The 16,398-nt window shown below is 44.1% G+C and overlaps 1 protein-coding gene across 3 annotated transcripts in view; it reads right to left on the reverse strand.

Annotated features, from left to right (window-relative positions):
* Chd6 (chromodomain helicase DNA binding protein 6) overlaps positions 1-16,398 on the reverse strand; it is a 113,660-nt gene that overhangs the window by 26,829 nt on the left and 70,433 nt on the right. For all 3 annotated transcript variants that reach the window (XM_032904672.1, XM_032904670.1, XM_032904673.1), the window contains exons 19-26: positions 14,781-14,891; positions 10,956-11,158; positions 10,187-10,386; positions 9,564-9,723; positions 9,143-9,232; positions 8,054-8,157; positions 6,072-6,201; positions 4,215-4,275 (exon numbers count right to left, since the gene is read on the reverse strand). In XM_032904672.1, the coding sequence (XP_032760563.1) occupies positions 4,215-4,275; positions 6,072-6,201; positions 8,054-8,157; positions 9,143-9,232; positions 9,564-9,723; positions 10,187-10,386; positions 10,956-11,158; positions 14,781-14,891 (1,059 nt within the window). The remainder of the gene's footprint in view (positions 1-4,214; positions 4,276-6,071; positions 6,202-8,053; positions 8,158-9,142; positions 9,233-9,563; positions 9,724-10,186; positions 10,387-10,955; positions 11,159-14,780; positions 14,892-16,398) is intronic.

Consider the following 16,398-nt stretch of genomic DNA (forward strand, 5'->3'; position numbering starts at 1 on the left):
CTGTGTGTGCTTCATAAAACCCAACTTCTGAACCTTGAACCTTGAACCTTGTAGCTGGTAACTTTACTGATTAAAAGCATCACAGACGTTAGGACAGAGAGAGGGGCATGAGGAGCAGACATTGTCACTCCATAGCCCCTCCCAACCTTGAAACTCTGAATGTCATGTTAAAGAGAATGACTAATGTGCACTCTTGAAGGTCAGAGTAGCAAGGAGCTGGAGATGATTTATGATAAGAAACAAAAACAAATTCGGGTCTAGACATAATAGGTCTGCTGGTCCCATGAAGTCAAAGCTGCTGTGGTTGCCTGAACACAATCAAGCCAGTCAACATTCTAACAGAACGGGGCTGGGGGTGGAGAGTAGGAGGGAGGGAGGGAGGGAGGGAGAGAGAGAGAGAGAGAAAGAGAGAGAGAGGGTGAGTGTGTGTGCTTGAGTGTGTCCGGGAGTACATGCTCAGCACTTTGAGCAGTAGTAATAACACCACTCTCCCACATGGGACATCAACTTTTCAAGGACTTATTTTCCTGTCCTGTAAAGGCTTGAGACACAGTGAATTGAAGCGAATCAGAAAACAAAAAGCTGAGAGAGAATGTATGCAAATAGTAAAGAACAGAACAGACTATCACTGTGTGATCAGGAGAGCGGAGACTCTGGCTAAGTAGAATCACCAAAGGATAGTGCTGTGCAAACTTCTGATATCAGGATCCATGGCACTTGCCAGACTCATGTGCTCTACTGCTCAAAGACAGAGGCTGCTCAAATGGCACCGGGCCTCAGGCAAGGCCTTCAGCTCCTGGGGTATGCACACATACCTGGTAAACATTCAAGACAATCTCTATCAGAAAACAGGAACCCATTTTACAAGCTTGTATGACCTGACTGGAAAACTAGAAAAAGATCTTCCACAGTGTGTACACAGACCATGTTTCACTGGTGCATATGTAAAAAGTCTTACATAAAGCATCATTAAGAGCCTGGGGAGATGGGTCAGTGTGCACAAGTGTGAAGACTCCAGTTTGTATGTGGCTCTGTCTATCATCCCAGTCTCAGGAGAGGGGATGCCCTAGAACAAACTGGTTAGAGAGACTAGCCATACCAGTGAGGTCATACCACACTAGCCATTGAGTGAGGAGACCCTGTCTCACCGAATATGAAAAAAAGAACAATTAAGAATGATTCTGGACACTAACCCTGTGTTCTACATCCATAGATGCTCCTTCACTCCGGAAAAAAATGTATGTGTGATGCACTGCATGTGTGTGTGCTGCATATACGTAACATACCCTCACAAATAAAAGGGAAACAAAAAGAAAAGTATTGTCAAATAGATTCGGTAATACATAAGTAATCTGTACTTCAGTACAGTTATTATCTATATCTGTATCTCAGTATCATGACTATCAGAGCTTATAGTAGTGCTATATGTTCGGTTCAATATGTGTCAACTAATCATGGTAGCTCATGTTATTGACAGGCCAAATAAGAAAAAACAAACAAACAAATAAACAAAAACCAAAAGACCACTTTTATCTAGCGGGAAAATAGCATATGACAAAATTCAACATCTATTTATGATAAAAACTCAGGAACTAGAATTATGAAAATGCCTTTTGTTTTTGATAAAGGTCTATAAAAATGATCTATAATTAGTATTATTTTTATAAGAATTAAAACTATGTACTTTCTGTATGTTCATGTATGTTTTGCCTACATGTATGCATGTGGACAGTATGAGTGCCTGGTCCCTAGAACTGGAGCTATGCATCGTTATGAGCCACCGTGTGGATGCTGGGACTGGAACCCACATCTTCTGAGATCAGGTACTCGGAAACCAGGAGCTGCCTCTTCAACCCCTAATTAATATTATTCTAATGATAAGTGTCTAACTCCTAGTGGCTACAACAAGGATATTTATTCCACCAATATCACTCAATAAAGTGCTAAAAGTTTCAGCCGGTACCATAATCCAAAAAAAGGAAACAAGTTTTAAATTTAGACCAGAGGAAGAATTTTAACTTTGTATTTGCAGATGACAATGACGACTATGATGACAATGACAACAATAACAACAACAACAACAACATCATCATCCAAAGAAATCCATGAAAAATGGCCTAGAATGGTTAAACAAGTCCGAAACAAGTGAAGGGTGCGGGGCATGTGTAAAATACAGACTGGGTTTCTGCACACAGTAAGGAACAAGGGAAAGGAAGTGAGATCACAGCAGCACTTACAATCGCTCCCAAGAAGAAACAATGAGATGAATTAACAGATGCACAGAGCTTTCATGCTGATGAAAGAGACAGAGGGTGAAATAAAGAAATGGGGACAGTCAGCAGCATCTTACAATTTTAACTCTTACTGATAAAAAAGGTTTAATGTAAATCTTACTAAAATTGAGCAAGTCCCTGAAAATACAGAAATTTTATATTAACTAAATACTTATTTAGTGAGTGTGTCCATGTGGAAGTCAGGGGACACCTTGCAGGAGTCAGCTCTCTCTGTTATGTGGTCCCAGGAGATGAGCTTATGAGCAGTAGTGCTGCCCTCACCTGCTGAGCCTGTCACCTGTCTACATAATTTACATGAACACTTTACAGTTACACAGAAAGGCACAGAATAAGTAAAGGTCAAATAAGTTTGAAAAAGAATAGCATGGGAAGGGATCAGCTGGTTCAACTTTAAGACTTAAGACATGGCGACAATTTAGACTAAGTTCTACTCCCAGCAATGGAGCCTCACAAACAGGACAAGTAGATTTTTTTCAAAGGTGCAAAAGTAATTTGATAAGGTATTTATGGATCAACATGATGTGAACAGGTTAAAGAACCTTGATCTAATTTTCGTTATTTAAATATCTACAAACCACCTATCTGAGAAAAGGAGGAGGATCTGGCCAGCAATGGTTGTGCACACCTTTAATCCCAGCACTCAGGAGACAGAGGCAGAGGATCTCTAACTTCAACATCAGTCTGCTCTACACAGTGAGTTCCAGGACAGCCAGGGTTGCACAGAGAAACCCTGTCTCAAAAAAAAAAAAAAAAAAAAAAAAAAAAAAAAAAAAAAAACCAACAACAAAAACCCAGGACTCCAGGACTCGCATCTGGAATCTTTCACAACCTCTAGGACAGCACAATGAAAGTAAAGGACATCCGAGAACTTGTACTGCGTGGAGCTCAGAGAAGTGGCCCAGAGCAGCACTGCAGGTCACCACAGGGAGGCACTACAGGTCACCACAGGCAGGCACTGCAGGTCACCACAGGCAGGCACTGCAGGTCACCACAGGCAGGCACTGCAGGTCACCACAGGGAGGCACTGCAGGTCACCACAGGGAGGCACTGCAGGTCACCACAGGCAGGCACTGCAGGTCACCACAGGCAGGCACTGCAGGTCACCACAGGGAGGCACTGCAGGTCACCACAGGGAGGCACTGCAGGTCACCACAGGGAGGCACTGCAGGTCACCACAGGGAGGCACTGCTGCACACAGCAGGTGGATCCACAGAAAACAGTGACAACATAGATGCAGGAAGCATAGAGAGCAGATCACTTAATTACTGCCAATGGGTAGCAAAAAAAAAAAAAAAAAAAAGGAGGCACAGCTACCCCAAAACAAAAAACAAAGGTACATTATATGAACAATGCCATATCCCTGCTATGGAGTAACATTCAGCAACCATCCCTGCCCCCAACTTAAAACAAAAGCCAAAAAGGAACCAACTACAGTTGGAACAGTCACCTGCATAGATTTTAAGATTATGATAAATGAAAAAAAAATCTGTCAAAGGTTCATACCACATGATTCCATTCTTAAAATGACAAAGTTACAAAAATGGAGAAAAGATCAATCATGCGGTGGAAGGGGCAAACAAACGCTTATGAGGTAGATACAAGACTTGTGTAATCACTGAAATGTTCTGACCTTGACTCCGTCAGTGTCCCCATCCTGAATATCAAATGACTTAACCTGATCTTACTCCTTGGTACAGGGTACACAGGGTTTCTCTGTACTGTGTTTTACAACTATATCTTAAGCTGCAGCTATCTGAAAAAATGTTTTAGAATACAAACGCAGTCAAGTTTATATGCTTTGAATTTCTGTAATAAAGGGTGGTACAAAGTAAGAGCAGCAGTGCCACCCACTCCCCACATGATGGCGTCTCTCTGTCGGCATGAAGAGCATGCAGTGCCGGTGCAGCACATCTGACTCACCGTTTGCTTCTGGAGACCATCTACCTTGTCCTCAGCACTGTCTTCTTTATCTATGTTGCCTCTAAATAAAAGTAATTATACACCACTTAGGAGTTTTGTTACTACCAGGGTGCTTGTAAAGAGGCCCTCCAGATCTAAAGGGAAGGCTAGGAGGTGTTTCTCACAGGCACTCAAACTCAAAAGATTTTTCCTTTTCTTTTCAGACAACGTTAGAGATACTAAGAACAAGAGAAACTACCACCCAAGACTGTTATCATGTAGGTGGGTAAGGACTTCCATTCAACTGACACCTCACATGTATGAGGCTGAAACCCCGTGATCTACTCAGGCACACTCTGAGGTTGACCATTCAACAACACTATCACTGAAAAGGTAAGTACAGCCCATCAAGAGCTGTCAGCACATACACCCGAAAGAGAACAACTCTAGTACAGCCTGACCTTGTGCTAATCGAGTGTCCACCCCACAGCACAGAGACTCCTCCCACAAGGTCCTTTCTAGGAAGACAACTCTAGTGCTGAGAAGGAGGGTAAATTGTCCCCTCGGATTCCACACTGTGACTTGGTTCACTGTTTCCTGTCTCCTGGGAGCTTAATTACTGCTGATGCCTGTCCTTCACGATTCGTGAAGCGTCAGCTCCTTTGCTCCTACCTACCTTAGGTGCTTCATGGGAGTCACCACAAATATAAAAGTTTTGAGCTACACGCAGGCACCTGAACCAGAAAGTGTTTTTCCTGAATCAGTTAATTTAACTAACACCAGGATGACTAACCACACCAGGCCTTTGTCAACATCTCCAAATATACTTTTATCCTGACCACAGAAAATGCCTTTGGGGCAGAGAGCATCATGACAACTAAACGGTTCACCAGGGGTTATTGGCAATGCCATACTCTCATGGATAGGTCTCTGGTCAAAGCTGACAGTACACATCTAAGAGACAAATTCTACTTTCTAAACATCTTTATATCTTGTAGCTCTATAGGTTTTAGCTGTTAACTTTTGTTTTCCTGATAACTCACGCATTTGGAGATTATGCCAACAATAAATCAAAGTCAGGCAAAGAGAATGAGTCATGTGTTTTGTGTACTACCCTCCACTATGCTGAACTATGACAACCTGAGGCAGCGACTCGTGACTCTGCCTTGCTCGGGGGTTGTATGATCCTGAAATAAAAACAGCAATCAGCGGAGGAACTCTATGATCAGGAAGGCTTGCCGTGCCTGTGGGACTTTTTGCTAGGGGGAAGAGATTTAAATTCCCCTGAAAGCCCTCTGACCAGAATAAGATGACTATGGTTAACAAGCTTGGCAGGATAATCAGCCTGGGCAATCCATGAAGGACAGGAATTGAGATTTGGTCCAAAGAACACGTCTGAGGCACAGTAGGATGGAGCCGCAGCTGTTTGAAGGACATGGTCACATGAGGCTTAGGAGATGTTGGACACTGAGGTAAACTGGTGGTTTGAGTGAGAAACGTCCCCACAGACTCGCATCTCTGGATCCCTGGTCACCAGTTTGAGAGCTTCTGAGACCTTTAAGAGGTAAAGCCTTGCTGTAGAAGAAGTACATCACTAAGGATAAGCTTTGAGGATTCACAGCAGGGTTCTACTTCCTGTAGCCATGAAATGTGATCAAACAGCTTCCTGCTCCTGCTGCTAATCCTTTTCCCTTGACTGCAGATCCCCCTTTGCAATATTAAGACAGAATAAACTGTAATGCTCTTGGTCAGAGTACTTCGTCATAGCAACAGAGAAGCATGAATACGTAATGGTACAGAGCCCTGGATGCACGTGGACTAGGACACGAGTTGGTGGCAAGGCAAGTGACATCAGAGTGGGCCTATGTGGCTTCTCACCTTTCAGGAATGTCTGAGGTTCCATCTGTAACACCCTGCTCTGCAGAAAGGGACTTCTCATCAGGCATGCCGACTTTCTCCAGGAAACAGAGTGCTGGGTCAGCCCGCATGGCATTGTACCTCTCATAACCTGAGCAGGCAATGACAACTGTCAGAAGTCAGGTCTGTCCCTGGTCTGACAGACATTCACTGTTTCCCTTACTTAGTAAAAACCAAGAAAAAACAAACTTAAATTCAGGTAAACATCGTGTTTGTGACAGGCAGAAGCCACACGGTTCTTACTGGTTTGCTGCTCTGTACAGCACTGGGAAGCACAGGGGTTACTTTTACCACCTCTTCCTCCTAGTCCACCACTCGGATACCGTTAGTCCCAAATGGGCTTGTTTCCAGACCGGCCCACTCTACCTCGTGAGTCAGAGAAGGGAGATGAATACGATGGATGGAAATGCTGAACTGTGAACTGGACCATGGTGACGGTTTGCTGGACTACTAGACTTCGCCTGGTGTTATAAACCCAGTACCACAAAATCCTAACACATACTTGCCAGGGCTTTGGATTGGTTCCTCATCACGTATAAGGTAAACAAAAGGAATATTCTGACCCTGAAGAAGAATTTTAAAGACAACGAAACGATGAAGAAATGCTTCATGTGTTTGCATGTGAAAGCCAGAAGCTGGTGTTAATCTTCCTCTATCGCTCTCCTTAATTTTTCAGACCAGGTCGTGCTGAACTGAATGACTGCTTAGGGTGGCTCACCAGCGAGCTCAGGTCATCTGTCTCTGTGCTCTCCGCAGTTCCCAGTGTCAAAGCTTCAGGTGCCACCATGCCCCACTTTTATGTGGGTGCTGGGGCTACAAATTTAGGTTCTTGTGCTTACATGTCAGGCGCTTTCCAGATCAGCCACCTCCATAGTTCCCCAAAATTGTACTTTAAAGCAGGAGGATGTCTGGTGTTTTGCTGTATCTAACAGAATCTTTTTTTTTTTTTTTTGGTGGGGTAGAGTTGGGGGTGAGAAGATGTAGGGTCTCCTGAAGGTAGTATAGAATATAATGTAATCTTATAAGACAAGGCTTGTCCAAGTTAAGGACCAAATCTATGGTCATACCAAACTTCTAGACCTAACTTACACTCCTATTGTCATGACCAACAAACCACAATGGACTGTACTCCCTAGAAACTGTAATCCTTTTTCCCAAGATGCTTTCTGTCAGGGTATTCTACTGGAACAAGAGAAGAGTCACTAATACAGTTGGAAAGAGTGCTTGCTGTGTGTGAGAGCATGAAGATACGAATTCAGGTCTTTGACATCCACGTAACAAAGGATGGCTGTGTGTGCTGCCTATAACCTCAGCGCTGGGTAAGGGGAGATAGGAAGCTCCTTGGGGCTTCTGGTCATTTAGCCTACATGTAAAATGATGAGTTCCTGGTCTAGTGACAGAATCTGTCTCAAGTGACTAGGAGCAGAGTGACAGAGAAGGTACCCAACATCTGTCTCTGGCTGTCACAAGCACACAAGTGTGCATATCTGACAACCTTATTCCCAGTGAACAAGATGGACACAGCCCCATACTAAGTACAAACAGGCAAGAGAGGAGGATAAAATATCGAGCTCATTCTTTGTGACCACAGCTGCCCTTTTGAAGTCTGTTAGTAATATATTACGGAATTCTTGTGAGTCACACACTCATCTGGTCAGAGCTGTCACAATCAGACAATGGAACAGTGGGCATTTGCAGGAGTATGTATGTATAGCCTAGTCTACATTGCTTGAGGGGGATGGGATGGGGGAGTTTGTGGAGGGGTAACCGGGAAGGGATATATCATTTGAAATGTAAATGACTACCTCTTATATCAAATATTATGCTAAACTCTATATTTCTTACAAGATGCACACTTAAACAATTATTTCCTATACATATTAAAACAAAAGAATAAGCTTTCTGGGTAACTGGTCTGGAAGATCAGTTTCTTAAAGACATACCGTGCTTGAACACACCAATGAGAAGGGACTTATCAGCTTCAGCATCCCACCAATCTACTGGGATCTCCACATAGTCAATGTCGGGCAGAAGGACATCCAGCTCTCTGTGGAGAGAAGAGTGTGGTCTCCAGTACCCTTTCCATCCAGATGCAACACAGAAGCTACTGAGCCTTGTATGGAACCACATCCCTGGCCAAATGCTTAAGTAACAGTGAAGACAATCCAGAAGGCTGCAGCTAGTGTCTCTCACTGCTCACGAAGCGGTTTGATTGCAGGACTCCTCTTGAGACCCAGGAAAATCTACCCTCAGGTGACTCTGTGTAAAGTAGTTTTGTGTATTAAAGTGGTTTTGATATGTATCTTTAGTTAAGAACCAGAACAAAAGTCTTCGATATACTGGTCATGGAAAGGCAACATTTCCCCCAAATGACAGAACTACATGACATGACTGAATCCTTAAATTATCTTGCCCCAGGGCTTACATTGGTGAAATCTCAGGTATAAAGAGGGCCTTTCAGAAACTAAGCGGTTCGTTAGGTCAAAACTAATCATGCATAGCATTGTTCCTGGTCAAAAGTAGGAGCACAATGCTCAGGGGCATATACCAAGGCTTGCAAGCCTGTTACCACCAGCCCCACTGGGTCTCTGTCTGTGTCATGAGGAGCACAGGATTTTCAGTTCGCTGCCTTTCTTCACTTGAGTTTTTCTAAAGGTTTTGGGGTTTGGATGGAAGACCACCTACATCTGTAGCATTTGACAACTGCCCGCCAGGATTTCTGTGACTGATGTGTATGAAGTTAGTGTTCTGTGGCCCCAGCTTTTCAGAAACTGCTTTACTGCACAGTGCCACTGGAGAAATGACCTTTTTGGGATGAGTGTCATTTATACATTACCTAAGCAGGACCCGTAACTGACCGAGAAGAGAGTAGAGGTCTTTCTTCTCTATTTACCTGCTTGCTATCTGGGTAGCTGCCTTGGGCAGGGCAGAAATGTGGGTCTCCTGACACAAGAGGCTGGATCTGGCCAATCTATCAGCAGGCAATTTACATAAATTATTAAACTCTGATAACTATATGGTTAATGTTTTACCTGGCAGGAGTTCCCTCAAAGGCTTTATCAGCTGCTTCTCCCAATATTTCAGCTTTTAGGTAGTACAGCATCCGGACTCTCAAAAGCACCCTATGAAAGAACACATTAATACGATACTCTGGAACCTAAGACTCAGAACACATTACCAAATTAAGACAGGAAAATTAACAAGCAGAAGCAGAGGGTGATGTCCTGACTGGTCCTTGGAAGTCAGGTATAAACCTATGGGTACAGAATGTGTTGTGAGGTGGAGCCTGCTACAGGAGGCTGGGAGTCGTGAAGAGAACGCAAACACAGCTCACACCCAAATCCTCTTTTTCCCAGACCTTGTATGATGGTGTTGAAGGAGCTCTCTGTGGGTATCCCAGAAACCTAGACTGTTTGAGTCAGGGTAACTCTGGGAAACAGGAGACGGACTCACTTGTTACAGTGCTGCTTGAGGTGTTTTTTGTACCCATCATCATGTAAGACCACCTCGGGATTGCAAGTGGCCAACCAGTCTGCAGTCTTCAGTTCTGGGAGCAACAGCTGGTTTTTCGTCTTTTTTCCTTTCCTCCCTCTGGGGACTGGGGCAGACAAGCCTGAAATGGAGAGATAGTGAGGCATCTGGATGAGCCAAAAGGGCTTCAACATGGGCATTAAGTCTGGGCTGGGTGCAGGAATGGCATGGTGGGCTCTGGTGGACACTCTGCCTCAAGTCCACAAAATCCAAGGTGGTCAGGAAGACTTAATGAATGCCCTGGGATACCCAAGAGAGGAATAACCCAGCCAGTCGTTTTTGGGTCTTATGGTCTAGTAGGAAGAAGGCCTGAAGAAGCTTTGACTAAGTACTGAGAAGTATAACAGAAGAATAGGCATGCCAGAAGTGACAAGAACAGAATGGTGAAACATAAAAGGCAGCCACAGAGCTCGAGGAGTGAGTCCCCAGTCAGGGGATTCCTGATGGACTCAGGAAACAGAGCAAGAGCACATGTGAGAAATGGTGAGACAACACAGGCACCCAGGAGCAACAGAAGACCTCAGCAGAGCTACTTCTCCTCTTACCTGAGTGGTTCTGGAGGGTCTGAACTTGTCCGTCTTTGGAAGGTGTGATTAGTTCCCAAATAAAACTCTTGATTTTCTCATCCCCTTTGTAATGCTTCACGCAGTATACTAGCAGAGCCCGGCAAATCACCTCCATATCCTTCTCATTCAGGGGCCACTTGAATCGTCCGTGAGTCAGGATGTCCTTCCAGCGGCCCCAGCTGATGGTGAGAATACACAAGTGTTGGAGGAAGTCACTGACACATCCTTCATACAGCAGAAATCAAAGTGACAAGATATTCCTCATCCTCTTACAGGTGTCTATCAGTTACCCCCAAAGCTTTGTCTTGAAAGGCCTAAGAGGACTTTATGACTACAGTGCCCCACTTGTCACTAAGGTCACAGACACTGGTTCACATGGCGTCTAGACTGTTAAGTAATACTGGTGGCAGAGAGTAAGTCTGGAACTGAGAAAGTGCAGTTGGAGTGACCACTGTGTAACTGCAGTATTCACTGCTCTGACTCCTTACAAGGCATTCCTGGGTGGGAGGCAGCAAACTGGTAACAGAGATGGGCTGTGACATGTGTTTAAGCAGATCCTAGTATGGCCATACTACAGCATCAAGTGTGAGAGGAATTTTGGATACAAAGCACAGCTTTCTTTTGCTCCAGCAGATGCCATTAGCTGGTGTCCAGAGGAGCTAGACGCTCACAGCACAAATCCTAAAGACTTAACCAGACCGTGGGGGATGACAGCACCCACTTCCCCCTAAGCAGAGCCAGTACCTACCCAAAGGTGAGCAGGTTCTTCTCTACTCGGAAGCACTCAGCGCGGAGGTAGCGCCTGGCTTTGTCACTGAGGCGCCTGGACCGTGTGGGCCTTTCATCCGAGTCACTGTCTAACTCTGAGAACTCCATAAGCTCATCCTCCTCAAATGAGTTGTAGTGTTTGGTCTGTTTCCTCACCCGTGGCCGGTCAATCACTAAGCTTTCCTGGAAACGGAGAAGACTGTGGGGAGGAGGCCCTCTTGTCTTTATTCCTTACCACAGCGCACAAGCACCCCACTGTCATCCATTCCTTAGGGACATCTGAGGAAGAACCAGCCGGTGTCAGCCTCTGGCAGAGGAAGCCATGGATTCCAGGTCACTTTGCCTCACCCAACCTTTCAGATGGATTCAGTCAGAACTTCAGTCAAGCTCTGAACCTTCCGAATACGCAGAGATGGGATAACAGATGCTAAAACTAGCTTTCTTAAGTCTAACCAAATTTTCTAATTTTCCTACCTCTCCTCGCCCCTTTAAGGAATCTTCTGCCTCCCTATTGAGCAGGAAGAAGCTGTGGAGAGGCCTCAGCCCAGTTCCCGGGGTGGAGTGTTTGGTGATGGGGTAGATAAGTTGTCACTGTAGGGGAAATGTGGGAATGGTCATAATTCTGAACAGGGAGGAAGTAAGTGGAATGGGTTGTGTAGCTAAAATCTTAAACCTTTATAATTGATGTAAAGTTGAAGTTATAATTTCTTATATTGGTATGGAATTTATTTTGATATAGATTTAAAGTTTTCTTATATTGATACAAAATTTGAGATTAATCTTGTTACTCTTAGATAGGCACTGTGCCTATGCAACTCATTTAAGAAAACAAGGCATAGACCAGGCCTTCTATAACTGCCATTACAAACTGTTTTCAGATGATTAAGTAACACAGTTAAGGACCAGATAGCAAACTCATGGTTATGCTAGATTCTGATTTAATTATAAGGTATTTTTGATATATTTCAGTTAGAGTATTTCAGCTAAGAGTATTCAAAATTTAAGATTAACTCCCTCTCTCCCTCTCTCTCTTCAGAAACATCAGAAATCCACAGAATATGGCATTTAATGTTATTTAGTCATCTGACAAGGAGACATGTATGCTACTGACAGCACCTCCTTCTTGGTTCAAGGAGGAAACTGAGCACCAGTTGTGGCGAGACAGCCACTAGGCAGAAACTGCCTACTTCATCTGCAGACAAAATACTGTCTGGGAAAAGACACACTACAGGGAAGAGTTGACTGAGAGCTCTGCCAAGGCCGGGTGAGCAGTCCTTCCTAATCCTGCTTTGCAAAGGTCTGTCAGATGATCATGGGCCAGAAGGCTGAAGACTGATGCTCCAACACTGTAAGAAATTAGGGGGCTGTCCAGAGAGTTAGCTGTCGACAACTGTTCAAGTCTGAGAGGCTGTGTTGGGGCTCCCTCCGTACCCCGGTAATGTTTAAGTCGTTCTTGATTTCTTTCTTTCTTTCTTTTTTTTTTTGGTTCTTTTTTTCGGAGTTGGGGACCGAACCCAGGGCCTTGCGCTTCCTAGGCAAGCGCTCTACCACTGAGCTAAATCCCCAGCCCCTCGTTCTTAATTTCTGACAGGGTTAAAGGCTAGTTATAGTCTCATAATCAAACTCAAGTTGTTCAACATTGAGAGAGAGGTTATAGAGTAGAAGACATGGTTTTCAGATGGCGTTACAGTCTAAAAATCTAAACAATCCAGGCATGGAATCATAATTCTTTAAGAATGATGGTAGAGCATCTAATCGACAACTATGATGAACTGCATGTCATTTGCATACCATACTTTTAATTTACATGACTGTTCAATTTATGTCTGGGAGAAGAGTTTTTTTTTTTTTAAATTGGACAAAAAAGGTGAGGTGTAGGGATGGTTTTGAAGATATGGTCCTGTTTCCCAATTGATTCTTGATCTATCAGGCATGGGCCAATTTCTAGGAAGAAGGAATAGGTGGAACTTCTAGGTCCCTGCAGGCAAGTACACAGAAGCAAGTAGAGGAGAGAGTTCGCCATGTTTCTGAGGGAGAAAGGTGACCAGCTACGTGAGATCTCAGATGGACTGGCCAAAGGCTGCTCCTACAGGTAGGTGGTGGGGGGTGTTGAGCTGGGATTAAAGGTAACTGAGCAACTTAAGTTGAGGACAGATTTAGGGCGCTGAGCACCCTATTGGGGTGGGCACACCAGCTGCAGGCGTTTAATATTGCCCAGCAATTGAGCCATTAAGACAAGATGAAATTGAACAACTGTGTGTCTGTGTTTTGTATCCATGGATTCAAGGGAATCTGTGTGGGGGCTGGCAGCACAGTCTATTCCCGGAGCACAGCAGGGTGGCAACAGTATACCTGCTGCATGTACGACAGACAGGACAAGCAGAGGGAACTCTCAGGGACCTGCTCCAACTGTTGTTTCTTAGTCCCCAGTGCTGTCACCATCGTTGGTTGTTTCTGCCATCGTTCTAGCAAGCAAAGACCCCAAAGTGGCAGCCTTCTGTTGTCAGGAAAGCCTGGAGTGGGTGGCCTAGCTGTTCTGCCCAGCATGCAGAGAGCAGTCTGAGCTCTGGAGACAGGACAGGTGAAAGGACTCCATTTGCTCAGCAGCTTTCTGAAGCAAACGCACCCTGCCACATCCATTATCTGCCTCCTTTAGATATATCTACTAATGTTTTGCTAAAAGGCAAAATTCCTAGCTCAGGAATCTTATTTCAGTGGCTTCACTGGACATACCAATTGCTTCTTCTCTAGTCCCCGTATATTCTTCTCCTTACTCCTTTTTTGTACACTTCTTCCCAAGGCCAGATGAAACTCCAACACTGGTCAACGCAGTCCAGGCAGTCAATTCTAGTGTCACTATGCCTCAGTCACCTACTTACTGTGGAGGTGCCAGTTGCCCTTTGCTGCCTATAGGGTGAGATCTCCACCCACCTACCCAACTGCCTGGCCACAGAGTGGATCTTTGATGGCACTTCAAGCAGGCAATTATAGGAGCCCAGAATCTTCTTTAAGCAGGAGAAATAACATTTTTATTCGGAGAAAAGAAGCTGGGTTAAGTAACCATCAATAGTTATGCTAACTACAACAGAATAGTTATGTGGGTTTTGCTCACTGACAGCTAGATTTTAAGAAGAAACTGTCTTCTAGGTCTGTGGACCACAGAACTTAACCTACACTTGAGAAAACAGAAAGGAGGACTGCATTCATCCTGAAGTGAGGTGATGGGGTCAGGGAGAGAGGAAGGAGAACTAACATTTTCTAGGTATCTCACAGCTAGCCAGCCAGCGGTGCCAATCATGTTGAGAATGTGACCATGCCTCTGACACTGGGGCATCACTATCTCCTTCCCACTCGTCTGGGTAAGCTCAAGAGTGAGCATAAAGCACCGTCTAGTTTTATTCTGGTATCCATGGTCTCTCCCATGTAGAGAAATGGGAAAAACCTGAGACACTACCAAAAACTACCTTTGTAGTCAGCAAGTGTTTCCTTTTTCCTTCCTTTTGACTGCTAAGAGGTGAGGGTCCTTTTAGAAAAGCATCGAACCTGAAATAAACCAATTATAAGTCCCATCTCTACCTGCATTTACCTAACTTCTTGGGTGTCCAGCAGACTACATATCCCATCAGCCACTGTAACAGTCTAACAGTTGACATCCACCAAGGGCTGTCTGTGCCAGCCATGTCTAAGTGTGCTACCACAGGATTCTGTTTAAGAATCAGGACTCATGAGTCAATACTGGGCTGAGCCACTGAAGCACGGTCCCATGCAATCCCAATGAAGTGTCCAGGAAAAGAATATGCTGTACCTTTTCATTATTTGCTTCAGTGTCTAACTCAGCTATTTTAGCCCATTTCTGCCAAAAATTGGGATCATCCAAGGAAATATCTGTTCTGTTTCCTGAAGCCACAAAACTAGCCTGTGAAAGAGACAAAAGTTAACAAGTTTGGTTTGAACAGAATACAAAACAAATACCAAACCTAATTTCAAATGCACCAGAAACACAAAAGCCATCCATATCAAAACTAAAAACTAACAGCACTTTGAAAATCTTAAATCTTTTTTTTTTTTTTTTTTTTTTTTTTTTTTTTTTTTGGAGCTGGGGACCGAACCCAGGGCCTTTCGCTTCCTAGGCAAGCGCTGAACCACTGAGCCAAATCCCCAACCCCAAAATCTTAAATCTTAAAACAATTCATTTTCCTCCTTTTCCTTCCTAAGGAAACCAAAATCACAATTTACAGGCTTGTTTTCTTGAAATATAAAAACTTCAAAGTAAAAAGACAACCTCTTTAGATAATAGCAATGTATTACATAGTGTCTAGTATGGTATAAAATAATATTTATTGGCTTGGTTTTTGATACAAAGTATAACCAAGTACATCTAGGCTGGCCTTAAATGTGCAATCCTCCTGCTTTATTAGCATACTGGGAGCTGGACTTAAACTCACTATGTAGTCTAGGCTGGCCTAGAGTCTGTGCTCCTTAGCCTCTTAAGCACTGGGACGAGAGCCATGCACTGTGATGCTCCACTAAATAGGTATATAAAAGGTTATCTCCTCTCCCCTCCCCTCCTCTCCCATTAAAGATAGGGTCCCAAGGACCTCAGGCTGGCTTTGGACTCACTGTATAGCTAAGGATGAACGTCTTATGCTCCTGCTTCCATATTCTCCACTCTGGTGCTGGATTACAGATATACTAAGCTCAGTGTTGTATGGTGCAGAAACTGAATGCAGGGCTTAGTGCAAGCCAGGTAGGTACACTACCAACTGAATTAGATTTCCAGCTACCAGGTCCTAAAGGGTTCAATTTTTGGAGATTTTTTTTTTAACTTTCAGTTTTATAGTGAATAAGTATGTATGTATGTATGTATGTATGTATGTATGTATGTATGTATGTATCTGCTTTAAACATGGCATTGGGGTGGTGGGACAAGGCCTTGTAGTGTACAATTTTAATCCCAGTACCTGGGAGGCAGAGAGACAGGTAAACTCTGTGAGGTTGAAACCATTGAGGGCTAAACAAAGACTATGTCTGAAAAAGAAATCCCAACCCAAAACAACCAACAAAAACAGCACTGGAGGCACTGGGCTGGGAAGAGGCCCAGTGGGTAAAGAGGGTGCTTTGCAAGGGTGAGGAGTGGAGTCTGCACCTGCATGACCAATTCTGGCAGGAGTGGCAGCCACCTTACCCCACCACTGAGGAGGCAGACACAAGGCAAGATGGCAGGATTAATTATCTTGAGTCATTCAGTTCCAAGTTTAGGGAGAGATCCTACCTCAGTATAAATAAAATAGAGAATAATTAAAGTAGACATCTAATGTCATGCGTATGCACATGCGTATTTTGAACATGCCACACACATTAAAAAAGAATGGTACTGGAGGGGCTGGGATTTAGCTCAGTGGTAGAGCTCCCTGGGTTGGGTC

This window comes from Rattus rattus, chromosome 5 (assembly GCF_011064425.1).
Source record: "Rattus rattus isolate New Zealand chromosome 5, Rrattus_CSIRO_v1, whole genome shotgun sequence".
NCBI lineage: Eukaryota > Metazoa > Chordata > Mammalia > Rodentia > Muridae > Rattus > Rattus rattus.